General features: G+C 44.8%; 2 protein-coding genes and 1 long non-coding RNA gene across 6 annotated transcripts in view; 1 reads left to right on the top strand and 2 right to left on the bottom strand.

Annotated features, from left to right (window-relative positions):
- LOC119439895 (very long-chain specific acyl-CoA dehydrogenase, mitochondrial) overlaps positions 1–27,394 on the top strand; it is a 444,311-nt gene that overhangs the window by 225,075 nt on the left and 191,842 nt on the right. The gene's annotated exons all lie outside the window — the stretch shown is intronic.
- On the bottom strand, positions 14,032–27,334 carry LOC125942893 (uncharacterized). Its single transcript, XR_007465403.1, has 3 exons — positions 27,208–27,334; positions 27,044–27,136; positions 14,032–14,609 (listed from the first exon to the last, which is right to left on the bottom strand). It is a non-coding gene; the product is annotated as an uncharacterized LOC125942893 (long non-coding RNA).
- LOC119441311 (uncharacterized) lies at positions 22,873–26,524 on the bottom strand. 4 transcript variants are annotated; one of them, XM_049661142.1, is made up of 6 exons: positions 26,039–26,500; positions 25,707–25,939; positions 23,632–25,584; positions 23,383–23,571; positions 23,170–23,278; positions 22,874–23,105 (listed from the first exon to the last, which is right to left on the bottom strand). In XM_049661142.1, exons 1-6 carry the CDS (start codon positions 26,284–26,286, stop codon positions 23,024–23,026), a joined length of 2,814 nt encoding a protein of 937 aa, XP_049517099.1. In that variant the 5' UTR covers positions 26,287–26,500; the 3' UTR covers positions 22,874–23,023. The 4 variants fall into 4 exon arrangements, with proteins under 4 accessions (XP_049517097.1, XP_049517096.1, XP_049517099.1 ...); XM_049661140.1 differs by having other exon boundaries at positions 22,873–23,278; positions 26,039–26,524; XM_037705934.2 differs by having other exon boundaries at positions 23,383–25,584; positions 26,039–26,523.

The raw sequence follows: 27,394 nt of genomic DNA on the forward strand, positions 1-27,394 counted from the left end.
ATTATTTCTTGTCCCGTTTTCTTGGCTACATTCCCCAGCAACAAGATGTCCTCAGGTGTATGAAACTCAGAAAAAAAAAAGGGAAGGAAAAGGCGGGAAGGGGGCCTCTTTCCCAGACAGGCAAGTCGCATTAATTTCGGAATTATTTTCTTCCGCCCAGCGTGGCATATGTCATGGCATATTTTATAATCGTATCTTGGACTGTCTTTTTCATTTCTTGCCTGACTTTAGCTTGGATACCGCACATATAAACTGGAAAGAAGTCATGCCATGAGGATGCTGTTGTTACTGTGGGCTCAAAATACGATTGACATGCTCCGCTGCCGAAGCGCGGATTCGGGCAGAAATAGGACGAGAGGATACGTCACTTCCGCTCGCTGGGGGACGGCCATGGAGGAAGGACGGCGATCTTGGTGGCCATGGAAACATGCAGAGCACGGTGTAAGAAGAACATCGTGAGGCTTATAGCGCATGAAAAGACAAGGACGAAAGAAGAGGTGACACACACAGGCGCTAACTTGCAACAATATTTATTTCGAGCAAAGGACCCACACATATATACAACTGTTTCGCGTACATCATCATACATGCGCCGTTTACAAAAATACTTTACATACCATTACGCAGATAAGCTAGCTCTTTGCGGGAAAGGGCAAGTGATGGTTGTGAAATACAGTTATCCCCGAGCCTATCAATCATTTCTGCTTCGATAATTTCGCGAGTTATTCTTCCTCGTGCTCTTCCCACGATAGAGCAGTCTCTGTATTCTGGAGCGCACGTCGAGCGGTCACCATCATCCGCCCCAGCATCAGCCCACTTGCAATGCCTGCAGTGAGCGTCGAGGAACCCACCCCGCTTTTCTGCTACATTATACCGATGTTCCCTTAAACGCTCGTTGAGGCACCTTCCGCTTTGTCCCACGTAATTTTTTCCACACTTTAAAGGAAGGTTGTAAACGATTGCTCCTGCACATTCAACAAACGGGTCCTGGTGTTTCTTTGTGCACATGCGTTTCTCAGGCAGGTCTGGTCTGGTTAGTCTGCACAGACATTGCAATTTTGTAGATGCTGAAAAGACAACCCTAACACTCGCACGTTGACCTATTTTCTTTAAACGGTGTGATAGGCCGTGGATATACGGGATGACAGCTACGTTCTTCTTATCTACACAAGGCATGCTGGAAGAATTCTTTAATAACTTCGACTTGAGCAGACTCTCAGCGACACTAATTAGGACATGTATAGGGTAACCTGCCGAACGAAGGCGGAGGATCTGATCATTGAAGCTGTCGGTCATCTGCTCAGGGCATGACTTGCATAACGCGCTTGACAAGCATGTTTTTGCTATTCCCCTCTTAACCAACTTAGAGTGCGCGGACTGATATGGGAGCAGTGGCTTGTTCGCGCGGGGCTCGTACTTCCAGCGTACATGGTCGTTGCAAAATAAAAACTTAATGTCAAGAAAGCGAATACTTCCGTCAATCGGAAGTTCATGCGTTACTTTTAAAGGAGATAAACCCTCGCGTATAAAAGAAAGTGCGTTAGTGGTTAAAAAATCAAAACAGTCAGAGCTGCAGTCAAGTAGAACTAAAAAGTCATCGACGTATCTAAAAACTTTGAGAATCTTAAAATCTGGAAGCCGACCACTCATGTTCTTGTCTAGTTCTGCTAAAAATATGTCGCTGAGGATGGGAGCTATACAGGATCCGATGCAAATTCCTTCCTTCTGTATACAAGGCTGCCCTTCCCACAGAATGAACCACTAACGCACTTTTTTGAACCACTAACGCAGTGTGGTGGGTGAAATTTCACCCCTGCCTTGATTTTATCCACCAATCAGATAACCTCTGTTTGGTTATTTCTACCCGCTTAAAGTCTATTTTGCCTTCACTGCCCCTAAACCCCAATGCTTTGAAAAAATCAGCCCCGTTGCCGTGGTTGATTTTTCACATGCGTTTCGCCGCAGCTCGGCTGGACCCGGTGAACAATAGATGCTCTGACGTCACACGAGATATTTCCTCCCTAGGTTGTCCCCAGAAATTTTTTTTTCCCCTCTGTGCTTTCCTTATGACGCTGTGAAGTACCTGGCGCGTCACGTGAACATGAGAACATGGCCGGCGTGCTTGGAGGGAGATCGGAAAGATCACACGAGAGTTGAGATATACTGTAGTTGAGATCACCTGTTAACTGGGTCAACGGCTAAGTGCGTCAACCATCGCCGCGTGTTTTAGAGTAAACACTTAACTCAACGCAAGAACATCTGAGATCGCCGCAAGAAACATGTGGAGTGGTGACAAATGCGGCATGCGGTGACGTCCCTTCGTTGGAAAGTGTTTTGAGACCGAAAGAATCGCAGCGTGACGACGATAAGTTCCCGAGTACGTGGATTTGTCGTTAGAAAACGCGAAAGGTAAACATTATGGGGTTCGTTAGTTGTCTTTCTTGTTTTTTTTTTTTTTTCAGATATTCTACGAGAATGCACAAAACCGTGAGCCGATGGTTTCGGCCGATGACTGTATACGAGGTGTTTTAAATCGTCTGTAATGTGAATAAATGTGTGGTGGGCGCTGTTAAACGTTTGCAGCTTCTCTTGAGTGAATTACCGCTGCGGTGTTGCAGACTGTGTAGCAAACCGAAATAAACTAGTACTCGTGTTTAGTTAAATCGAATGTTGTTGCATTGAATGACAAAAATGTTGAGTGCTAAATATTTCCCGCTGATAAAATCCGAACACGGCATGTCTAAGTTTGTGCAGCAGAAGTTCCCAGTGCAGCAGTGCAACCACGTTTTTGTTAATCCAAATGTTAAAATGTCTTGAGATGACTCACATTTATAACACAGCCAGTCTTGGGGATATCTGCAGGAATAGTATAGATGTAGTACATTGGAGTCGGGCGAAAATTTGTCCAATATAGTGCAGTAATAGGTAAACAGGTGTCACAGTACAAAAGATTGTCAACCAGATAATGGTTAGACTGAGCTGTAACACAGATGTTGCCCTTATATGGACAAGATCTCATGAGGGTGATCTCAACATCATTTGCTTTCAAAATTTGAGAGGCATTTGCAATATTCAGTAACTAATATCACTACATAGTCAGCATACACTCTTTAATTGTGCATGCTTACACCCTCACAATCAAAAACTATTTTGCTGTTCGTGGCTACCATGCAGCAAGGGCTGCTGATACTCAATTATCTAGTAGTGCATAAAATGGAAGGCCAATTCAGTGATGTTAAAGCTCTTTTACAAACTGCTTACACGAGGGGAACAAAGAGAGGTCAGGACTTCTATTCATCACATGCAGAATCCGATCTCTGGTCCGTGCGCCCACTGAATTTTGTTGAGTAAACATTGTAAATGACTCAAGTTCTTCATGCTTACATGCAGCACAAATGATGAGGACAAAATTGCTTATTTTAATACAGCCAATGAGCTCTTTCTCAATAGAGAAGCCCTTGAAAACGTTTTCCTGCTGTACCTCAGTTAATCATGTCACATGGGTTTGATTCTTTTGAGCAACTAATGTGATCAGGATAGCTTAAACTGGAATATTCTTCACTCTGTTTACAACAAAGGTCTTCATTTTTTCTTGCATTGAATTATTCCACTGAAAAACTGGTGATAAATCCAACAGAAACCATCTGTCATAGACACCTGCAAGTTCCTTCCAGTGACATCAGTTCGGCTACTGGCCAAGAAATTCCAGTTGCGAAAGTGTCAGCATTTTCACATCTGCTAGTTAGTTCGACCTTGTACAAATAACATTGCCGCAAGGCAGTTTGTATAACGATTTTTTTCTCCTGTGCAGTGCTCTCAAAGTTGTGCATGGTATATATATATATATATGCAAAGCACGCAAATATTTTTATGTTATTAGAGGAAAGTGGGGTGTGCACACACAGATAAAAGAAGACGGGGACAGACAACTCAAGTTTTGCAGGGCAGTGCGTTAGGCGAGTTGGTGCATAGCTAAACGCATGAATTGTGGCGCAAGGTTGGAAAAAAAAAGTAAAGCCAAAAAGGAGACAGGATAGGGCGCCAAACTTTCAACTAGTTTTATTTCCAGCACATCACCGAAATATATCTAGTTCCAAAAAAATATGTGCACAAAGACATGGCGCAGCACGTGTCACAAGCTACCTCACTGCGCTATCTAAAAACGAACATTCACTTTTGTAGAGGTCAACAAAGGGCACACTGATACAACCATCACCCTTCTTCCTTATGTGATACGCCTTGAGCAATTCACGTGCTAACACTACTCTGCTTCTTCCTACCACACGTGTTGTCAAACCGTGGAGCACAGCCATGCGAGTCACAATGGAACGGCAGGTGTGAACCGACACCATTTTTAATCGATAAAACATGCTTTTTTAGGCGGTCATTAACACAGCGGCCTGTTTGGCCTATATAAGACTTGCCACAGCTCATCGGAATTTCATATACGACGCCCACCATGCAACGCAGTATGGGTGATTTTCTCGGCCCATAATAAGTTGTCTAAGCTTTGCGCCCGCATTTCTTCCCAAAAGCCCAAGCTTCCGTGTGGAAAGAAGCATGCCAGTAAGCCAGAGTAAGTAAGCTTCTTTAGTATTGCTTAAACTGGGCATTAGATGAGCTGTGGATAGGTGTAAATATCTGTGTTGCAATCTCGTATTTCCCTTGTATTCCTTTGGATGGTTGGTTGGTTATTCACTTTCTTACTTTCTACAATTACTCTGTGTTGCAGACCTTTGTCTTCAGTAATTCAAGTTATACTTCATGTGGCAGGTATTCTCCACAGCTGTCCGCAACAAGGTGCTACCTATACTTGGTATGTGGCAACTGAAGATCTGACGCGTATGTTCATAACTATTTTTCTGCAATGTCCGAGTATACCTTTACTGTTTGCTAAAGTAAAGTTTAAGTGAAGTAAATGAGTAATTGGCAGACTGGAATTTGTTTTCAGTCTGTGAAGCCACTGATGGTGAGTTTTCCTACACACTTGTGAGAGAGGGGGGGGGGATGGTGACTTAAACTCTATAAACCGTTTCCCGTGGCTGAAATTGCCAATGTTAAGTCGCTGCTTGTTGCGTAGAGACTCCACATAGAGATCCTAAGAGGGATGCCAGTTAAAAAAACTGCAGTCAAATTCGACAATTCGTAGCTTGGCTGTCTTGACTGTAGGTCCGACATGTCTATACTCTTTTCTTGGTGGCTCTATTCGTTAGATTAACCACATTAGTGGAAGCAACCATGTTCTTAACTTCTATATGGCAATACTTCTGAGTTTGTTAGACAAAAGGACTCTAGGTAGCTCTTTATTGATTACTGTTCTGCTTTGAAATTGTCATTGCCTGTCTGCTATGACATTGTTAATAAAGCGGTTGCGAAGCGGGCTCTTTCCTTTCAAAGGGGCAGAATTAATGTCTTGTATTTCACGAACAGCTTGACACAAGAGCAACATAATGTTGATGTCATTCGTGACTTTCAAGCAGCTCAGGCTTGTCCCTGCTTTCTCCTGCATTGATTCATTTCATGAAGGCCTTGAATGCAGAATCATTGTGGTACATGATTGAAAGTGTGTCAGTTCTTCAGGTAGAGAAGCCGGTAGGTATGGCACATTCATTCCCCAAACCGGGATATGCTGGCATTCATCAGTTTTGTCCAGCATTGCCTACAGATTTTGGGAAAAATAATATGCGAGATTTCTCACGATTTTGTTTGTATTTCATAGTGCTGGGGATTTCAGTATATAACTGGTGTTGGTCTGAAATACCGATTGACACAAATTGTGTGATTGTATTATGTGCGCTGTGGCAAATAATTAAACCGTTAATTAGTGTTTGATTAAGCACTACAAGCAAGTACTGTCCCTTGAAGTTATGATCTGCACTGAAAATTACATAGTGTGCATAACATCTACAATACCTTCAGTGTTATTATATTCGGAAAAAAAGTACTTAATCTATTTTATGTGTAAAAATGCGCATCATTTTACGTTTGCTTTTTTATCATACTTCTGAGCACGAAGCGGCGGCCGCATCGCCATGGACACTAGTCGCGAGCAAAACACGGTAATGGCGGCAACGCAAAGTCGGAATTAGAGTGTACTAGACAATGGTCGAGTGGGCCGAACGGCGCTCTGCCGCTGAGGCGCCGCGTGTGGAAAAATAGTGCGAGGGCGCTGCGAGCGAACTGGATTGGGGCGGAGACGCGCTCCGCGGCATATTCAACGTAATTTCGCTGCGGGCGCCGAGGCCGTTTGCGCATAGTACGCTCTTAAAATAGTGCTTTATTTCAACTGCAACTTTATGTTTACACCATTTTGTCAAACATATATATTTGAGGCAGGGATTATACAACGCGACGTCTTCAATTTTGCTGTCGTTGTCGAGCGCGTCGTCTGCTAGCGAGCGCGCGTTCGCTACGCGGACGCTGACGGACGCCCAGTTTTTCTCGCAGAACCTCTGTACAGTACATTTTTTTAATGTTTAGTTGCTTCGGTGCGCCCATGACTCTTGACGGCCGGTGCCAAATGTAGTTTTAGCCAGGTGAACTGCTGTTTTTACCACTGTCCTCTAAAAGTAACTGGTATCTCCGCACCATGAAGGCTACGTAAGAAACTTTTATTATTGATATCGTGTCATTTTACACGCGCTTCTTGTTGGTGGATATTGATCAGGGACAAGGATCGAAGAAAACAATATTACGGTGAAATAAACCAGGTTTATTACTGCGTGGCGCGAAGAATGACCAATGTATTTCTAGGTAATGAACTCAAAGGGTATATATATATATATATATATATATATATATATATATATATATATATATATATAAGGGGAAAATCACAAACATTCTAAATGCAGTAATTGAGAAAGTGAGAACTCCCGACCGGAATAAGCGCACGTGTTTGCAGAAACAAACACACTTATTAGTAAATACTGGAAATAAAACTCTCATTCGCAGAAATAATATTCATGGCAGGCAAAACCATATATATATATATATATATATACAGGGTGTTTCAGCGAACACTTTCGAAAATTCTGAAAGGTTGCCTGTGGCAGAGAGCACAATTCTAGTTCATGAGCTGGTCTACTTGAAGAGGCGGACATTACTTGCACAAAAAATTGCAATGCATCATCGACTAATTACCTGATGGCCCACATTGCAATTTACAAATTGTAGCCGTGGAGTTCGCAAGGAGGATCCACTTAGAACGAATTCTCAGAATGACACCAGTTTCGAGATATTCATTCCCGAACTTTGCGGAGAAATGCATTGGTGTTCCAGTTAAGTTTTTAACAAAACGTCGATTTACGCATTGATGCACAAAACTAGCTGGAACGCCAATGCATTTCTGCGCAAAGTTTGGGAATTAATATCTCGAAACTGGTGTTATCCTGATAATTAATTCCAAGTGGATCCGCTTTGCGAACTCCACGACTACAATTTGTAAATTGCAATATGGGCCATCAGGTAATTAGTTAAAAACTAGTCAATTTTTGGTAATTAGTCGATTATGCATTTCAATGTTTTTTGCAAGTAATGCCCGCCTCTTCCAGTAGACCAGCTCTTTAACTAGAATCGGGCTATCTGCCACAGGTAACCTTAAATAAATTTTGAAAGTGTTCGCTGAAACACCCTGTATATATATGCGTGCGTGCGTGCGTGTGTGTGTGTGTGTGTGTGTTTGTGTGTGTGCAAGTGTTATTATTATGATGTACGACGCGGAATAGTCATTTCCGTTCTAATGTAATGCATAACAGCACTATTGAAGTCTCAAAGGTGAGTGACTGCATGCAAGTGAGGACTGTTATTCCGAATAATTTTGCTGTCGGATAGTCGTGGCTGTTGCGCAGAGGCGCAGTTCCTGAGAGAATTAACGGACGGGTGTTAATAAGTCCTGCTTAACAAGTTCCTAGCTCTATATAAACGCCCCGTTTTGGGGCAGCCTGTAAATCTGCTAACTTGAGTCAGACAAGAATTGCTGACAGGCTCATCATGTTTGCAACCCATTAAAACTGAGTGCCCCATGTGGTACCACACTTATCTTCTTCAACGAACGCAACAGATCTGCACATATCTCTACCTCTGTGTGAGGTATGCCGTTCCTTTAATTGTTTATTATAGTCGTTATGATAGTGCATCAGATAACTGAACGCTACAGAGTTGAGCGGTCATACATTTGGGAACGGCATTACAATTACGCATGAAATATAGGATAAGCGTAACATGTTTTTCTCGGAAATCAAACTCTAGAATAATTTATGTTGTTTACACCCCCAGAAATAGGCCGAAGAACGCAGCCACCTGCTTTTTTCTTTTTTTTAATATAAGCAAATTCTTGGGTTTTACGTGGCAAAACCACGATATGATTATGAGGCAACCGCTATAGTTTTTGCCACCTGGGGTTCTTTAACGCGCACCTAAATAGAAGTACCACGAGTCTATTCCAATTCGTTCCCATGGAATTCCGCGACCTGGATTGAACCCGCGAGCTCCAGAATTAGCAGCGCAACGCCGTATCCACGATATAGGCACTAATTAGGCTACCGCGCAGGCTTTATTTTATTTTTTGAAGAATCGACTGAAAAAAAATCCACGTACGGCTTACGGCCAAAGATTAGCATATAGAATGGCTAACTAAAACCGTTTTCGGCGCTCAAGGTCCGACTGCAGTAAATGACCCCGTACCAATTACTCCACATTCTGTTACGCGAGAAATGCGGACACTTGAATGGAATGTTGCACTGCAGTTTACTCCTATTTTTTTTTATCTATACCAATGCTTCCAGTAAATCTGAGTACAAGGCGCCGGATGGGGCAGATATGCTTTACTTGTTTGAAGCGGCAAGCAGGAACGTTACATATGTTGCTTCGTGTGCGTTTCGCAAGACCTACTGATGGAAAACTATATGCGCAACAATACACACGAGACATACATGTTGCTTGAAGAACGACAAAAACATTTTTTCTCCAAAGGGAACCGTACAATAACATAGTAAAATGAAAGCCGACACTGCGGCCGCAATCCACGCGCAATCACCAAGCGGCATTAAAAATAATAAAAAAATAAATAAAGAAGAGAAAGGAAAGGAATTTATTCTTAAGGCATAAATACATGCCATATGCAATTATGAACCCCATTTTATCGGTCTGAACGCAAATACCAGCGCGCGAAGTACTACGAATGACCCTGCCGAGCTGTATCGCCAGCAGTTTCCAACGGCGACCTTGATGCAGCCCAAACCAGTTCGACCGCAGCGCCGCCCCAGTATTTTTCCACGTCGGGCGCCTCACTGCAAAGCATGCGCCGCCCCAGCCGCTCGTCCCACTCGACCATATTCTAGTACACTCTAGTCGGAATGAAGTGTAAAGTGAGGTTTATTTTCAGTGTTTTTACGTATTCTCTAAACTTCTGAGCGTGTTTTAACATGTGTGCAAGTGCAGCGGCTTATTCCGCTACTGATTTTTGTATGAATATTGCTTTGACCGGCAACACTTGTCCACTGCGTCTGGTTTCTTATTCTATGACTGGGTCAGGTAAGACATGCTCCGAGCAACCTACAAAATTCGTGTTCTAAACTTGTTGAATGAAGCGAGAATGCTTCGCGAAATCTGCGGATACGATTAAGTGTGGTCAAGAAAACGACTGCTTGTCGATGTGTGCATTCGAGGCAATTGATTCCCGTGGACATCTGACGAGTATTACGCTTCTGCTGCTGTTAAAAATACGACTATAGTCCATGAGTTTCCTCATGCGAAATGAGCACCTGAGAATACGTGTCGTCAACTGGACGCTTAGCCCTCCTACCGTTTTGTCTGTTGTCTGTCGCGGAGTTTCCACACTCGCGTAAGCACTTGGATCAATGGTGGGCCTACTTTGTTTCTACACTTATGTGCTAAATTTCTGTATTCTATTGCTACTTATGATACTGGCAGGTGCGTGGAAAACTAACAAGTCGACGATATTGCGGTCACGGATGTAATCGACATTAGGAGGCCGTAGATCTGCAGCGAATAAATTGCCAAACGTACGCGAAGATACTTGCTTTTCAGTTTAGGTATTTCATTTTACTCCATGGAGTACTTCCACCTTGGCCTTATCCAAGTTCTACCATTCTAATGCCGAAATTTTATTGAACACGTCGTTCTTCCACCAGGCCAGACTCAAGGCTGCGGCGTGCTTACAATCTCGCAGCTTTGCCCTACTGCTATCCTCTTCACACCAATGCACACAATTCTCACCACACTTTTCACTAAAAATTATCACCACGACCAGCTTCCGCATGCAGAATAATATTCTTTGTAATGCCGACTCGTTAACTGTATTCAGCTGTTCATACACTTGCACAGTAGAAACTGGCAAGTGCACATTACACTAAAGCTACGTCTGCATCACATAAGCTTCTCGGGCTCCATTCTATTTGAGAGCATTCTTGAAGGCTCCAGTGCACTGTGAGAATCACTGGATATGAAGCTTTGATGTAGAAGCTTGCGCTTATGCTAAATGTGTTGTGTCATGTAATGTTGCATTGTAGATACTATTTTATGTTAAGTATATGCTGTGCTAATGGCAAGAATGTGTTCGAGCAATACACGATGATGAATTAAGCTTTCTTTATTTATTGATTGAAATTAAGGTCACTGCTTCACATTTCAGCATATCCATACCCGCAGCTGCTTCCAACTCGCTAAATACCGAGAGGTTGTTGGTGTCACAGTGCAAGTAGAATTGCAAGCATGAGTGTATGTACTAAGAAGTATGAAATGTAACGTTTGAATTTTAACATGTCGAAAACTCTTTGCATAGAAACAATCGACTCCACCTTCCAACCAAGATTTAGTAAATGTCTTTTAGGGTCCCGCTGACCTACAAGAATAAACTCCCATGTGTTGACGTCACAGCTGTTCTTTGTGCTTGCCTTCTCTGTGCAACAGTTGTGCAAGAGATTACTTATGTCTACTTAGCATCAAACCTGGAGAAGGAAGCTAGGTCCACATACTACTGTACAGCTGTAATGCAATAGCATTATCACGGTCAGACCGTGTTATGACTCACATTTTAACTCCTGCGAGGCTACAGCATGCTCTGGTATAGGTTGACATGTTCATAAGTACACTCACTCATTTCACACTTGTGAGAGCGAGTGATGACAGGCGTGAGTATATGCAAGTGCCAACAAGTGGGAGTGGAAGTATAATGGTCAGCTAGCTAGTAGACGTTTGTGAGTGAGCACCCGTAAGTATATGGGAAAGGGTGAGTGCTAGTTGACTTATAAATGCAAGTGAAGGTGAATAAATTTTCGCATTCACACACGTGAATGGGTGCCAGGAAGTGTTAGTGGAAGAAAGTGCGAATGCATGTGAGTGGGTGTGAGTAGGAACGAGAGCGCTGATGAGTGTGCTTGTGTATTCTGAAAAAATTTGTGTGTCCACTTATTCTGCTGACCTGCGTACTCTAATGTTATGATCGGCCCACAAAGTCACCATCTTTGACTATGCAGTCTCCTTTATTATTACACCGTTTCTGGGTCGGCTTGCTTTACTTGGCAGACAGGTGACAGCGCTCCAAATCCCAGAGGAGTAGGCACAGTTTATCTCCCGTATACAAGCAGAACTCATCCACACGCTTTGCATACCTGCTACCATAGAGGAGCCTAGCTTGTCTGCAGTAAAAAGGGCTAATTTATCTTGCAATCTAGGCATGTCCATGCCTCTGGTTCAATTTTTTTTCGTCGCAGATGGTTCTACAAGAAATCGAAATTATTGCAGAAGTATTTTTAAAGTTGAGAATAAATAATTGCTGTTTTCATTGTCAGGCGCCACATGTGACTGGAACTTGCCGTGAAGAAAGTGGGCAATTACTGAAGTTTCTTACTCTGAAGTTAACTTTGTTCGAAAGTGACAGCGATATTGCTGATCTTCTGAATTTTATCTCCGAATCCTCCTATAAAGAAGATATTTCAGACAATAAATGCAAGTTGATGTAAACAATCTGCTATGTTTGCCTCTACAAGGCCATTTTCAGCGCATTTATTTTGTACAAAAGGGCCGGTATGCAAATCACTCGCATTTGAATTTCCTCATGGATGTTGTGAAAGCATTGATTTCTGGTAACATTGACAAGAGAGGCCTGCCAAAAGGGGAAGACATTCTGACAATCTAGCTGCATGTCATCGCCAGTCTCTTCCCTTGGACGCTTTAGTGCCAGACGCCTACAAAGCACTTCTTCGTGTGCTCGTGCTCACAAAGGTTGGACAATGAGAGCAATGGAATAAAAAACGCCCCAAAAGTCGTGCAAAGACTTTGGAATGGCACTTGGTGTACTACTTTGTTAAAAATTGCTTTTGTCACTGAACTTGGCCAAAATAAAAATGATGTTTCGGGATCCATATGGATCCCTTGTTAGCAGATATTTCTGGCGGCGTCTCAAGCAGCACAAAAATGTCGCCAAAGGCCACACAGTTACAAATGCCCTCGGAGAGCATGCCGAGACGACGAGTCAGAAGATAAACTAGTACAACGCCCGCATCGTGGCCACAGAGAAGAAATGGACAATGAGGCTCCATCTTGAATCACTAATAATTCAAACAAGTAAAACAATCAATAGATCATCTAGCATTTTAATCCACATGTACTTCAGAACTTTGCATCATGCGCTCAATGCTACTTAAGAACCATCAAGAACGTTCTCAGCAGGCATTCCTTTATGAACAAGGGATTCCTGTGGATACCGAAACGCTATTTTATTTTTGTTTCGGCCACGGTCAATGACTTCCTCCATTTTTAACAATGATCTTACCTGACGAGACTATACCGTCAAACTAAACTACGGTGCAATACCTCGTTTTGAGATGTACCTTACTGAGGCCCCCCTGCATGAATAATTTTAATCCCAGAAAGTAGTTAGGTGTAATTGTAGTCCCACCAGCTACAGAAGTCACGTTCACTTCTTTTTTTACGTCATTACCACTTGAAAAAAAAAAAAAAATTCTGGCAGAGCAGTGAGACCAAATTTCTACACTACATATTTTTTGTGTATGCTCTCCAATAAGCATACCATTTTGAATATGCTTGTGGCATTTGTTTAGTATAGCGATTCCATCAATCGGTTTCTAAAATTAGGCACATTGGTAAAAATTGAGCCCAAGCTCTCGGGTCAGAATCATTCACTTGCAGTAATCTGTGTCTACTGTCCGCTCAAAGAATAGGAGTGACGGATAGCAGTGTGGGCACTTCTGGCGACAAATAAAAAAAAAACTGCATAGGCTCACCAGTGTGATTGAGGCATCTTGTAAAAAATTACCAATGTCTGATGCACAAGATTTCAACATTCCTTGTTAATATGGCAATTTGAGTACTTGGCTTTAGTTCATGCTTGAACAGGTATAAAGCACTTTTGTAGTGTTCGTTTATTTTTTTTGCACTTTTCACCCACTGCAACAGCCACACTCCTCCCTGACAGCAGTCTTTGAGGTCTTGAGTGACCAGAAAAAGGCTGCCCCCCTGAAGTGGTAGTATGTGAACACATTCTTCAGCTTGCATTCGGTGTTTCTGAACAGCTTTCAAAATTTTTTAAGTACAACTTATGTCCTGAAACAAATATTAAAGAAAGCATTGCATAACAAATTATATTAACTAAGTGCTGTGCAAAAAGCTATTCTGAGAAGCCTGTTTGCCAAATATGTATCCTTTTTTGATTGTTGCATGAAATGTCCTGTACAGGTGCAAGGCACATTCCATTTTTTGCAGAACCCGAAATTCATGTGCTTGCCAACACAAAGTTAACTGCAGTGCCGTCATAACTCATAAATGTTATCAACCTTGTCAATTGCATTTGGTGGCTGAAGTGCACTTTGTGTACTTCAGTGCACTGAAAACAGAATGGTTTCATTCCTTAGAATTTTCAAACTTACATTCTGAATTAATGAGCTTGAATTGTCCAAACATTTCTGTGCTGTAATACAGCCCTGCATGTCTTTTTATATCAAGAATGTGTTCATATGTACGTCTAGAAGAAAAAAAAAAACTACAGTTTGCAGTGGTCAAATGCTTTTATTCTGAACACTGACGTTGCATGAAACATAGTACACATAAAGTCTAGCTGCAAGAAAGTTGCTTCCTAATTTCAAAACTGGTGTTACTACAGCTAGTGGTATTTATGCTCGCCACCATTGCAAAGTGGCAGATTATCACCCACGAGTACTGCTAATGGTATTTTTTCTGTATGGGAGAACTAATTACCTTGAAATAATTGCCATGTGTTATTTTTCCAAAGGGTGGCTGCAGTAAATTCAGCAGAATGTAATGGGTGAAGATAGCTGGGATCACATCAGCAAATGCCGACACGGGGGCACTCAACTAATGGGATATGCCCGACTGTTTCAAGCAGGCATGTGCACCGGATGTTGGGTTTCTTTTCCACACATGCATCATACAAGAGATTCACAGCCTTGCATCCAGTGAAAATGCTGATGAAATCATTAAATCCGTCACAACCCACTGCATATGCTGTCTGAGGTGCCTCACGTGGTTGACTATTCTGCTGTGCTGTTTCATTAAAAGCACTGGTCGTTACAGAGTGGGCATGGTATCCATTGGCTGTTCAGATGCACCTAAGTGGGTAAAAAAAAACGGTTAAAGCCATATAACTTGCAGCTCATGCTGTGTGCATTCAATAGGGTGTACGCATGAATGACAGTGACCGGGCAAGCACGTCTTGTTGGTGCACTCTGTAGCGCGGACAAGAATGCGCATACTGTTGGAAGTGTGCACCAAATAAATGGTCTCATACACTGTCGTATGTTGCTGCAACCCTTCCAGAGTAAGAGAACGTAAGCTAAAGATGAAGTAGCAGAGTTCTGTCAGCATTTTCCAAGGTGTGCACGCGCATGCCCGATAAAACCAGGGAACTTTAGAACAGTGACAACACAATAGATTTCCCGTATCAACCTGCACAGAACCCGCGGTGGATCTTTACAAATTCAAGTTTTGTTCTCGGCCCTTTTTAGCGAGTATGTCAACCATCGGTCATTTGACTATGCCTATTTGTCTCGTGCAAGCGTGTCGGATCACGTTCATGCGCATTTTTCATTGTGGTTTTCCAAGCACAGACGTAGCACATTGTTTACATAAAATCTGCACTAGTATCACTTCTAGCTTGTGCGTGTCACTGCGTAGTCTTTAATTTGGAACCGCAGTATGCAAACAAGGCTCCACTTTACTGCATTTTCGTGTTGTAGGCCGCCCGTAAGAACCTCTTGCACGACCTCTTGCTTAGCAGCAGAACACCACATCCATGGAGCCACCATAGGGGGACACACAATTATATTTTGTCTAGTGGATTACTTCCCAAGCTCAAGGCATATTCAACTTCAATGGGCGGTTTGTATCGACCCAAAGTTACAGTTCATTATCAGCAGATAATTGAGCAAGCAGTTTAAATGAACAATTTCAAGGTGGAGCCAAATTCTACACATATGGCACATGCCTTATTGACCGAAGCATGCTTACTACAAGACAATCCTTTTGCTAAAAAAAAATGTGAAAAAAGTTCCCATTATTTCAGAGCTCCTATAGCTTCATGGTTGTTTGGAACCGAAAACACAAAACTGAAAAGAACAGTCTGAACAAGACAATGAGTGCAAGTTCTTCATTGTGCGTTTGCGCTTTCAAACAACGATGAACCTATACCAAGTGGCCCGGTTATGCACTTTCCAGCTATAGCTTGTGTTCGATAAGAATGGTGGCGGCACACATGTAGATAACAAACACAATGGCAGGCTTCTAAGATTAACTGCATGAAAACCTAGTCCATCATGAAATTTACTATGTTAGACTATTATTAGACTATGGCTAAAGTACTATCGACCAAAAAGTTTACGGACTCTCAGAAAACGCTTAATACCCGAGCAGCCTTTAAAAGTAGCCAGTAAAACTGCACATCACAATGTTGTTCACGTATACCAGTAGAGGCAGGAAATGGGAATACCAGGCTGCGGAGATATTCAGCTTTTTGTCAGGTCCCTTGGTCCGCAAACTTTTTTGGTCGATAGTACATTGTGGTGTGTTCTCAAGGCCACTATTTTCGTTGTTTGAAGGTTTAGGCATATCAGAAATGGCCACAGTTATTTTCTATGCCTAACCTTTCAAACAATGCGTGAACCCTTACCAGCGGCTTTCTGTTCTAAGTTGCATTGTTTTGCTTGCATCTGGACTAAATCTGGTCCCACAGCCCTATGACCCTGCTAAGCACCAAAAATGATGCAAAATTAATACATGTAAGCCGATTACTCCATGGTGGCAACGCTCAGGGATGCGCTTATGTTCTTGCTGTAAACGTAAGAGAGTTTTAGATTAAAGGACGGAAGCGGCACTGCACACCTGCGGACCTAACATGTGCTTGGTTCTTTGGGGTGGCTGACTTAGAAGAAATATTGCTGAAACATTGCAAACTGAGATGAAGCAAGCCAAGACACGCTTTCATAAAACAATCGACGCTGAACAGGCCGACACGATCCGATTTGATGACAGCATTTCACACTGCACGTTGACGTCATCTTCCGAGAAATGAAGGCGACAAAATGCTGGTCATAATAAATTGGATCACAGTGCACTTCCACAGCAAACATCCTGTGCCAGAGGGCAAAATTTCTAGCCTTTGGGATTCGTTTGGCTCAGCTTTAATTACCACCTATGCATGTATACATTGTTTGCTTCTTCCTGTCAAAGATCTTTAGCATGAGTTAAGTTTCTTCTTCTTCAGGTCTTCCAGGCAGACGATTCTTCAGAGAGTCCTCGTAGTCGTCCGGTGACACTTTGCACTCAGGGAGGCCAACTTAGGAATACATCGGTTTATTGTAGGACAAAGTAGCATACATCGACGAGCGGCGGCTGATTATCGGCTCGCTCCTTCCCTCTTCATCTCTACACACTTTTTAAATACCCTTGTTTTAAGTCTCCTCGCTCACATTCTACCAATCAGTTCTTTTCGAAGAAGGCGGGATCATCAACAACACACGCTGTACGCGCCCCCATTTTCCAGTCCGGTTTTTGGAACACTCAGACCAACATCACTTATACAAACGCCACATGGCCCTCTTGCTCGAAGTTCACATGCCTCAGTGCAGTTGCCCCGGTGCAATGGCATGCCCCGCGAACACATAAATCACCCCTCGAGCCACTAACCCTGGACATGCCGCAGAATCATACTCGAGCACGACATTGCCGCCAGGTTTCCCCTTACGTATGCTCGAAGGCGTAAACTGTCTCCCACACCGCAAAGGTAATGCCGCCACCCCCGGCAGTGCCTGTGTTTATGTTAGCCCCCAAGAATGCGCCTATATGCCGCTGAGTGATATGCGTGCGGTGAGGCGGCTGCTTCGCTTCTCGTTACGTACGCTTCTCCGTTAAATGTCCATATATCTTGGGCACCGCAGTGGAAGTGCGCTATCCCCAGCGGTCCCGGTCGCTGTTCTAAGAACCCAAACAACGTCGGCTGTGAAAGAATAAACAACCTGCGCGAGTGTCATGCATGTGGCCCCAGGGCTCCAACAAGGGTGACGTTCAATGATGCATGCAAGGCTGATTGTATCAGCCAACTTAACTGAATGTAAATAAACTATTTTCATGAAACAATTGTCTTTTTATTTGCAATTCTATGGTTAGCTTTATATATTAAAAAATGCTAACACCACCTTGACTACCTGCTCCGAGTGCGTGTGGCTTGCATTTGGGGACGCAAAGCTATAATGTTTTGCTTGGGCACTGTCATGATATGGATGGAAGCGCGCGAAAAACAAAAAGACATTGCCGTGTTCGCCGTGCGGGGGCGATGACGAAGTGGTGTGATCGTGTGGCGCGTGGTGCGTGCAAGTGTTCGGAGCTGCTCGGCGTTGAAGGCCAGCCGGTTCTCGCTGGACGCCCGGTCCAGAGAACCCAGATCGCCCACTACGCCGTCCTTGGACGCAAAGGACCTGCGTTCCTGCTGGGCAACCGGTCCAGGGAGCCAGGCGAACGAGGTAACTCGTTCTCGGATGCCGGTGACCTGCGTTCCTGCTGGGCAACCGGTCCAGGGAGCCAGGTGAGCGGGGCAACCGCAGTCCAGAGAGCCAGGCGAGCGGGGCAACCGTTCGAGAGAGCCAGGCGAGCGAGGCAACCGGTCCAGGGAGCCTCAAGAGCCTGTGTTCCTGCTGGACAATCGGTCCAGGGAGCCAGGCGAGGTGGTCGCTTTCCCGGGCCACTGTCACGACCAGCCTGCCGTGCGGAGGCGAGAGCAGTAGCGAGAGCTGTTGCACGGCTACCACGGCTGTGTCTGCTACCGTCGCTGCTGCCACTGCAGATTCCATGATGCCGTGGGTAGGCCCATGGTGACGTCGTCCAGCCGTCAGCCGACCCTTCGGGACCGACATCGGCCTCTACGCGTCAACGGGCTCCACGCAAAAGGAACGCACGGCGAGAGACTTTACCATATATAACAGGACACTCTAAGTAGCAGCTTCGGGACTGCATGCATTAACAAACTTAAGTACGTGTCCATTGTGATGTCTGTACGTCTTTGTGCTGTTAATATATATTCTGTGTTTGTGTGCACTCGAGCGGTCGATTGCGTTCCTTGGTGAGTGGTCCTGGGCCCAAACCTCACTACAGTCTCATCACCAATCAAACAGCACTACATAATCATCAGTTTCATCACAGGCACGTAACCACAGACATACTAAGATAGGGACTCCTGAATGCTTCGATAGCACAATCTAAAGCTCTCATTTATGTTACTGCATAATCTTATTTGTAATATGTACTATCACAATGGCATAACAGCAAAGCACATGGCTTTCGATACATGCTCCACATGCGCAGATAAGTTATGGTGCTTGCGGCTTTGGCACCACATCGCTTAAAAAATACATCCTTCACAGGACACATTCGGGGAGTTATGCCTCCACCTACTCGATATACATGGGTCTAGCCCACGAGACCAACAAGGTGACAGTAGCAGGGTGGGCCATCATGCTAGCTGGGAGGACTTTGGTCCGAGGATGACTTGACGTGAATGGGTACAGGATTTGTAGCAACCTGGTCATGGATGGTGGTTCTGCAAGCCAGCATGTGGTGCTGCACCCAGTGTGCCAGGCGAGTAACGCACCCCTGGGCAAGGTGCTCGGCGAATCTGTTTGGCAGGACACATGTATTGCAGCGGTGGTGAAATTGTCGAGAGTCTTCCTCGTATGCGGGGAGGTACTTGGATAGAATTCTAGTGCCACTGGGAACCTATTAGATTTTTATTGAGTAGAGATGTCCTCCGGCCTGGCGCTCAGTTGTTTGTAGGAGTTTTCATGTCGAAAGGGGCGCTATAGAGATTTGAAAGGTGCCCCTTGTCTCACCACAACAATGGTGACCCAGACGAGCATTTGCCACTGCTGTGGGAGGCTGAGTAGCGCTGCTGCCTGGTACCCACCGGTAAAATAGGTATAACTGTGCTTCCGGTCAGGTGCTCAGCCATTACGGGATACTTTGAAAGGGGTGCTTCTTTCCAATCCAAGGGCATCCCCACCTAACAGCTGTATTAGGATGCCACACAGGAAACTGCTGCCATGGAAGCCGCCCAGACCCATTTTCTGTAATCCCTAGAGGGCCCCTTGCAAGATGAAAACTCGTAGAAGGTGCCGAGCACTGGGCCAGGGGACATCTATACCCATTAGAACTGGCGAGTTTCTGGCGGTGAACAGCGGATGATAAGAGTGGTATAGAATCGAACGGAAGGAATAATCTATATTATACTGGCCCAGGGGGGGTGGGGGTATTCTGGAAGAGTCCACCTAGTGGACTGTCCACTTCGGCTGTCGCCATTAGCGCCAGCTTCACGAGCGCGAAGGTGCCAGCCAGTATCCTTCGTGCTCATGAAGCTGGAGCCAATGGCGACAGCTGAAGTGGACAGTCCACTAGGTGGACTCTTACAGAATAACCCCCTAGATCTCAGTTATTGTGAAGATATCAGCAACACGGATTTGTTATTAGAGACAGATTTGACTGTCAGGTTTTCCATTAGTGCCAATGCTGACACAAATGAAATGTGTCGTATATATCCTGAAACACTTATGATTGGAAATGTGTGGCAATTTTGAATAACATGTGCAAACTGTTTCAGGAAAATGTGTGGGAAGGTAGACGGTTGGGTGTTCTTGCTAGGTGCCAGTATGTTGTTGTTTGTAGCGGGTTCACATTCAAGGTTTTTCACAATGTCATGCACCAGGCACATTTTAAAATATATATGCTACGTCCATGCTAATTCCAAGTGAACTCGCGTTGCACCAGAGGTAACGAATATAAAGCAACGAACAAGATGGCCACGCCATTTAAGGTGTCAAAACATTGCTTAAATAAAAATGCGCTGAGATTTTCCTGCATTGTTTTGTTTTCCACAGCCCCAACACTACAAGATCTTGCATCTGAAATATGTTGGACTAATTGTGCGATAAACTAGGGCACATTATTCAACTTGTTTAAAAAATAATGAAGAAATTATGAGAAGTTGTTCACTTCCCATTTAAGATCAAAGAAGAGACAAGCAAGCATGCATTATTGAATTCGTCTTCATGTTGCCTTTACTCAATGCTATACACATCTGATTGGTTATACTGACAGACTGAGCCACAATTCTATAGCACTGACTTTTCGCGTTCATGTGTGGTCAGGGCCAGTATTTTGTAGCGATGCCTTTCCGGTAATAATGCCTTTTCGCATTTTGTCAGTGGTCAGAGCGACGGTCCGCTCGCGTTATCAGCCGGCCGTGAGCGGTGGATGATAAGACTATTATAGAATAAGTCATAAGGCATTGCTACAAAATCGCGGCCCTGAGCAACACGCTGTCACTCTGACCACTCACGAATGCAAAAAGCCATTAGTACTGGAAAAGGAATCGCTACAAAATCTTATCCCTGAACTGTAAATACTGCCACATGCCCGAGATCCTGCAGCACATTTTTGCAACATCTGTTACCAGTTGCGACAGCAGCAGATGGTGCCCTCTGTGCTCGCAAGCAACAAAGGCAAAGATTATCAGAAGCTGAAATTCTGGGTGCTTACCGTGACAGCATTGCAGCAAGAAATAGCTACGAGTGCTGTTCTAGACTATTTGCAGAACGCAGGACTATACTTGAGGTTTAGAGAGACCACTGCGTTATGTGATTATTGTGCACATATGATCTTTTTTTTCCTCAACAGCTTTAAAGACATTTTTTCCCCCTTTCCACCTTCCCCTTAGCAGAGTAGTGGGCAAGAACATACTAGTTCAGGCTCACCTCTGCTTTTCATTCCTACGAAACAAATTTTCCCTCTCGCTTGTGAGCTATGAGAACATGGTTATTTGGTAAAAATATCTGCACCCCTGTAGCAGCTGCTGTTCATGATCAATTTGGGTTCAAGATTATTACCTGTCGTCTTGTAACATTACATTTAATGTAAAGTGTTGCTGCATACATTTCTGGCTCGTAAGCCGCTGTGAAGCGGGCAGGTGTAGTAGAATATGAAAACTAATCGGCCAGTAATTTTTTTTGAATGATGCTATGCGCACTACGGAGTGCGCCCCTGCCGGAAATGGCTCGGTGCACGACGATGCAGCGCCATCTAGGGAATAGCGGCGCGGCGGCTCCCTAGACCTAGGGAATGTGCTGGTTCAGCTGTTTCGGCCACTTGATCACGCGAAGTCGGGGTACCACGGGGTACTATCAGGCGACGCCGTTCAAGCGCTGGTGCTAGCCAATCAAAAACACTACCGAAAACGGCAGCCTAAATGAACGCTGCTCCACTCAAGAGCATCGTAAGGCCCGATATTCAACAGTTGACAGGCTGTGGCCGTGCCCGATGTTGACTTCTGGGTTTACGTTCGTTTCGCTCTAGCTGTGCCGCACGGCGATGCTGCCACAACCCGTGTAAAGGCACGTTCACGCTAGCGGCAAACATGCCGTAACGGCGTACTGGAGCGCGTGCCGCGCGAAAGTTGTCCGAAGTAGACTTCGGTCGGCGCACCGCCCGCGAAGCTGCGCGCGCGCCTACGGCATTGGCTGCAGCTTCTGTTCAAGCAAAATAATTTTCTGCTAGATAAAGTGATGCGTAAATTGTACATTTTAGGAAGAACTATAACTACTGTCAAACGTTAAGCACGAACGCGAGCTCCGATACTAGCCGAGCACAGCTATGCACGGCATCCGATGGCACACGACCGGTTCGGCTGTGCTCGCATCGCAGCCGACGGCGCCGCTAATGTCAGCGTGCTTTCTTCTATGTGTATAATTATTGTGAAAAGTGACAACAACGGCTAGAAAATATAGCAGTTTGTGAGCGTCGGTGATTCATTCCGAAGCGCCGTCAGCTTTAGCTTTGATGTGAACTGGAGAAGGAGCGACGATATCGGCGCCGCCGAGCGATCAGCGGCTGCGAGGCTGCCGTCGGTGCCAGAGTGTGGTCACTCCGCGGTCGCTGTTTCGCCATTTCGCTGTACGGCCACAGAACACCTATTTATAGTACGGCTGCAGGCCAAATGGGTCCCAGTCCGATCCTCTCTACGGCAAGGATATCGCGCCGTTCGCGAGCAAAACCGCCGTCGAACGGCGGCCCGCAAATGGCGTGCCGGTAACCTGCCTGGACGGGCGTCATTTCAGCGGTACAGTAGTTCGCCAATTGAAACGTACACTCGCCAGAAATTCCGAGATAAACCGGAAGCATCAGCAATATTTCGTTCTAACCCCAAGTTGTTTTTGGCTAGCGACCTTGGTATGCAGGAAATCCAGAATGAACCACATTCAACCTTCCCTTGCGAAAGTTGCTTGATATGGTATAACATTTACCGCGCCAAATAATTTGATGTGTTTGGTTGGATTGCATTTGAAACTAACAAACTTGTGGGAAAGATTTGATGAACTTTTTCGGGTGCACTGCACATAAGCAACCACTCAAATAAGACACACTGGTTCACAACAAAGCTGCCAAATTTGGTATCTTTCAGCATTACAAATTTTATTATGCCTTTACACTAAATTCTGCCGTTGTCGCTGCAGGGCCTGCAGAACCACAACTTCTTCTTTGCATCTGCTTGCTTGACTGCAGCACAAGTCCTGCACATAAGGAGTGGGAATGTTAAATCCATGCCATTTAGGCAACAGCATATCTAATTCATACCAGTGAAACCATTGCAGGCAGTGGTCACAGCAAATCATTTTGATCTCGCCACTGTCCTTTTCTTTGCAGGCATGGCACAACCACAGTTCGTTTTTCTTCTTGGTAGAAACTGAAATGACAATGGGACACATTTTAGCTAGACCGTAATCGAAATGGTATTACAATATGTTTGCTAGGAGAGGCAGCACGCTTCACTTGCGTTCTCAAAATTACCTGCAGATGTAAGTAGCAGCCAGGCATCGCCCGAAAAGTACGGCAGCAGTTGCCGCATCTGAACTCGATAATCCAAAAGTCCACTTGGGAGCAACTCTGGCCGTACTTCAACATCGGCCTCATCAATGATGTAGCCATGGTCTAGCACCTTGCTGGCAGTAGCCTCCCCCACAATTTCCGTCAGGAGAACTGAAAGAAGCACCACATAAGTATGCACCATGAACCATTTTATGCCAAGTAAAAACTCACGCTTATGTTGAGCAATCTGAGCCAGCTGCACAAATGGTGTTGCAGCAATTTCGGAGAGTTGCCTTGGCATTTTGCTTCTTTGCACAGACTTGCACTTCGGGCGCCCTCTCGGCTTCGCAAGTGGAAGTCTGAGCTGTGAGGGGCTGGAGGGGGCTTGTGGCAGCATTGAAGCTGCTTGTGACGGAATGGAAGGTTCTTGTGGCAACGTAGAAGGGGCTTGTGATAGCACTGAAGTTGCTTGTGACAGAATGGAAGGTTCATGTGGCAGAGTGGAAGGTTCTTGCGACAGAATGGAAGGTTCTTGTGGCAGTGTAGAAGGGGCTTGTGGTAGCACAGGAGTTGCTTGTGACAGAATGGAAGGTTCATGTGGTAGCGTAGAAGGGGCTTGTTGTATTGAAGTTGCTTGTGGCAGAGTGGAAGGGGCTTGTGGCAGCACAGAGGAGTCAGCTGTGCTGGTTTGCTGGTTAGCTTTAGTTTGCTCAACGTGTCTAGCAGAACCTGAGGACTTTTCTGTAAGCCATTCTGCATAAACATTCTCGAGAATTTCAAGTCGGGCCGCAAAGACCTCATGCGGAGAGTCGGCAAGGAAATCTGCTATTGTCTTCAGTGTCCTCATCGCATGATTGAATAGTTGGTTTCTGTTCATTTTATGAAATGCTGGCCCTGGCATAGTTAGTGGTTCCGTGCTTTCTTGTGATGCATCACAATTCTCTTCAGCATTGTTGTCAGCAGCCATGACTCTGAGGTGATAAAACTTGAACCATCGTGGTTTGACAAATTTGGACAGTTCAGGCACAGCACCATTTCTTTCATACACAGCCACAATGTGCCGACACAGTAGCCCCATCCTAGAAAAGGTGGTGCACGTGCACGTGCAAGTTTTCTCTGAAACTACATGCCAGGTGCCACAAGCACTTGATACAGTATAAACAGCTGGCTCTAGTTGCTGTATTTCCGGAGGTGCTTTTCTAGCTTTGGCAGCTTCTTTGTAAATTGTAGAACAAGCATAAGGAGTCAACTTCTTGGCACATATGGCTTCAATATTACTTGATGCGTCATACGAGTAAAATGTTGATGTTTTCATGACACATGCACGATGTCTAGCTTCTTGCGTGAGTGCACCTGACAGCTTGACAACGCCCCTCAGTGCCTCGTGTAATTTGTCAGATGATGACAAAATTTGCTTGATCTTGGCGTTGTGAGATTCAACTCTGTTGGTGGTGTTATTACCTGCAGTGAACTCCTTGTCACAGAGGTGTCTTGCCCACATGTTGGGAATGTTTCTCCAATTTTTCTCAAAGTAAGTACATGCTTGAGCATTGGCGTGTCGTAAATAGTCTGTCTGTGCCTCTTCAAATTTTTCTGGATTTGGGGCATTCACCATTTCACTGAAGCTGGCGACTAATCTCTCCCTTTCTTCTGCCGAATGTGCCAACTGTCCGGCAGCTGCCCGGAAAGCCTTCATCACATGAAATTGGCAGAGCTGCACAGCAGGTCTTGAGTGAAACGTTTCTCGTATTGCAGCTATTTCTGTGAAGTCTTTGTCCACAATGACAACATTAGTGCGAGCTGCAGCTGAATTTGCATTAACAAAAGTTTCAAGCAGCTTAGTGACAACATGTTGTTGTTCGGATGCAACGAAGGCATATGCGACGACATGGCTGGCACCTGCGCCATCTTCAACCATGAACACAAACAAAGGCATTCTGTGCTTGTTAGTTCGGTACGTGGCGTCTAGGATTAAAACCTCGGGATATCCCTTAAACATCCTGTGCATTTGTTTTGTTTGCACGTAGAGAACCTGGAGCTCTTTGTTTTCATCTGTAATTGAAATAACTGTTGCCTTTTCTTTTTCACGAAGGTCGCAGATTACTTGCATGAGCTTTTCCACATCATTTCCTCTGCTCTTGCTTGTTTTTATGTTCTGTATGTCCTTTGCAATGATTACTTTTCCTGTAAAACAATTGAGACAGAAAGTACAAGGCTTACTCACAATTACTTTTCCTGTAAAACAATTGAGACAGAAGGTACAAGGCTTACTCATAATTACAGCAATGATGTGACAGTAGTGTTACCTGTGTCTTCCTTGAGCTTCTGTACGATGAGGCTGGGTCGCACGTTCATCTCAAGGAGTGGATGCACAAGCTTCGCCTCATTGTCATTCAGCTTCCTGCACTCCGGATAGGAGGCAAACATATCAGATGTGGTGTCATGATTGTGTTCTAGCATAACACAGGTGAGTTCCAGCTCTTGGCTTGCACGCCTGGCAGCAATCACAATTCTAGCCGGGCAGTCATTCTTCATTGTTCTAGAAGAAGAAAAGAAAAGAAAAAGATGGCTTCGTTCTCCTGTGCACACGTCAAAAATTACAATACACGAGCCAGCTTCGATTAAGGGACTGACTTACCTCTGGTTTGGGCGTATCCCCGTGCCCCTTGTTCTATGGTTACCGCCGTGCTTGCATGTGAATGTTGCGTTGGCGAACTTCAATTTTCTGTCCAACTCAACAGCTCCGGATGCCAGGTGTGCGTTGACAACATCTACTGATTTTGTAGTCTTTTTGACGAACAGTGCGTTTGTCTGCAGCTGCAACTTGCGCAAAGCCCTATCAAATTCGTCGTACGACGCAAACCTTGCACCAACCTTAATCTCCATGATAACACGTGCGTAAACAGCCGATCCGCGGAGCACGTGAGCGGAGAGACTGACCAAAGCGCTGGACTGACAAACACGTGCTTTCACCGCGGTTCCGTAGATGGCGCCAGCTGACGCCTACGACTGACAAAAACGTGCTTTCACCGTGGTTTCGTAGATGGCGCTAGCTATCACCGACGTCTTCTAAAACAAAATTACGACTCCTTCGGCAGGTGAAAAAAGACCCAATGTTTTGATAATGCATTAATACCCGAATAAAAAATATAAAAAATAAGTTTCACCAAGCTACAATTGCCATTCCCTAGATGGCGCTGTATCGTCGTGCACCGAGCCATTTCCGGCAGAGGTACACTCCGTAGTGCGCATAGCATCATTCATTTTTTTTTTCAAGTGCACGTAAGATCGTATTTGAAGTAATTCAGATTTTACAAAGGACATATCTGCAGCTTTCTTTTTAATGTAATCAATGACCAAGGGAAACAGTAAATCATTCAATGCAGCGTGCATACATCAGCGGCGTATACACCTTCGCATTGTTTACGTGTTATGAAAGACACGAACTTGCGCTCACATCGAGATGTGCTAGCACTGACAAATTTGAAAAACATGTTAGCTCGCGACGATTGGGTGTTGCAGAAGATAACAATGCGAGGGCCATGAAGTCACGATCGCAGTCTCTACTTCAATCGCATGCCGCAAAAAAGGTATGGGTGGCATGCACGCGACGTAAATTTAAGCCATGGTTTTTCCAACTCACCATTGCGTCGGCATTTTCAGGGTCGAAGCAGCTTACGTATCTTGAAAGTGAAATGGCAGGGCTCACGTCGCGCTACAGCTGAAGGAGCAAGGCCTAAAATTTAAAAAGAAAAATGAATATGCATCGCCGCTTTATGTCACAAGTTGCAGTTTCGGCAGACGTACCTTGAGATCGCAGTCCTTTGTGGGTTGGCGGTAATGCGGTCGACGACGTTCTCACCGCGAATTCTTGTATGCGGCCGCTCCCGCGCAACGTGCATGCTTGTCTTGGGCTAGCGGATGCTTCTAGGCACACAGGGACTGGGGACATGGCAGGCATGGCCGAGGAATCATTCCCTAGCTACTTTCACGC

Source organism: Dermacentor silvarum, chromosome 2 (assembly GCF_013339745.2).
Source record: "Dermacentor silvarum isolate Dsil-2018 chromosome 2, BIME_Dsil_1.4, whole genome shotgun sequence".
NCBI lineage: Eukaryota > Metazoa > Arthropoda > Arachnida > Ixodida > Ixodidae > Dermacentor > Dermacentor silvarum.

Coding starts and splice junctions, on each gene's coding strand:
- LOC119441311 (XM_049661139.1), bottom strand. CDS start 26,286: ATGGAGATTAAGGTTGGTGCAAGGTTTGCGTCGTACGACGAATTTGAT. Junction 25,940..26,038: donor GGGATACGCCCAAACCAGAG/GTAAGTCAGTCC, acceptor TTCTTCTTCTAG/AACAATGAAGAATGACTGCC. Junction 25,585..25,706: donor GAAGCTCAAGGAAGACACAG/GTAACACTACTG, acceptor ATTGTTTTACAG/GAAAAGTAATCATTGCAAAG.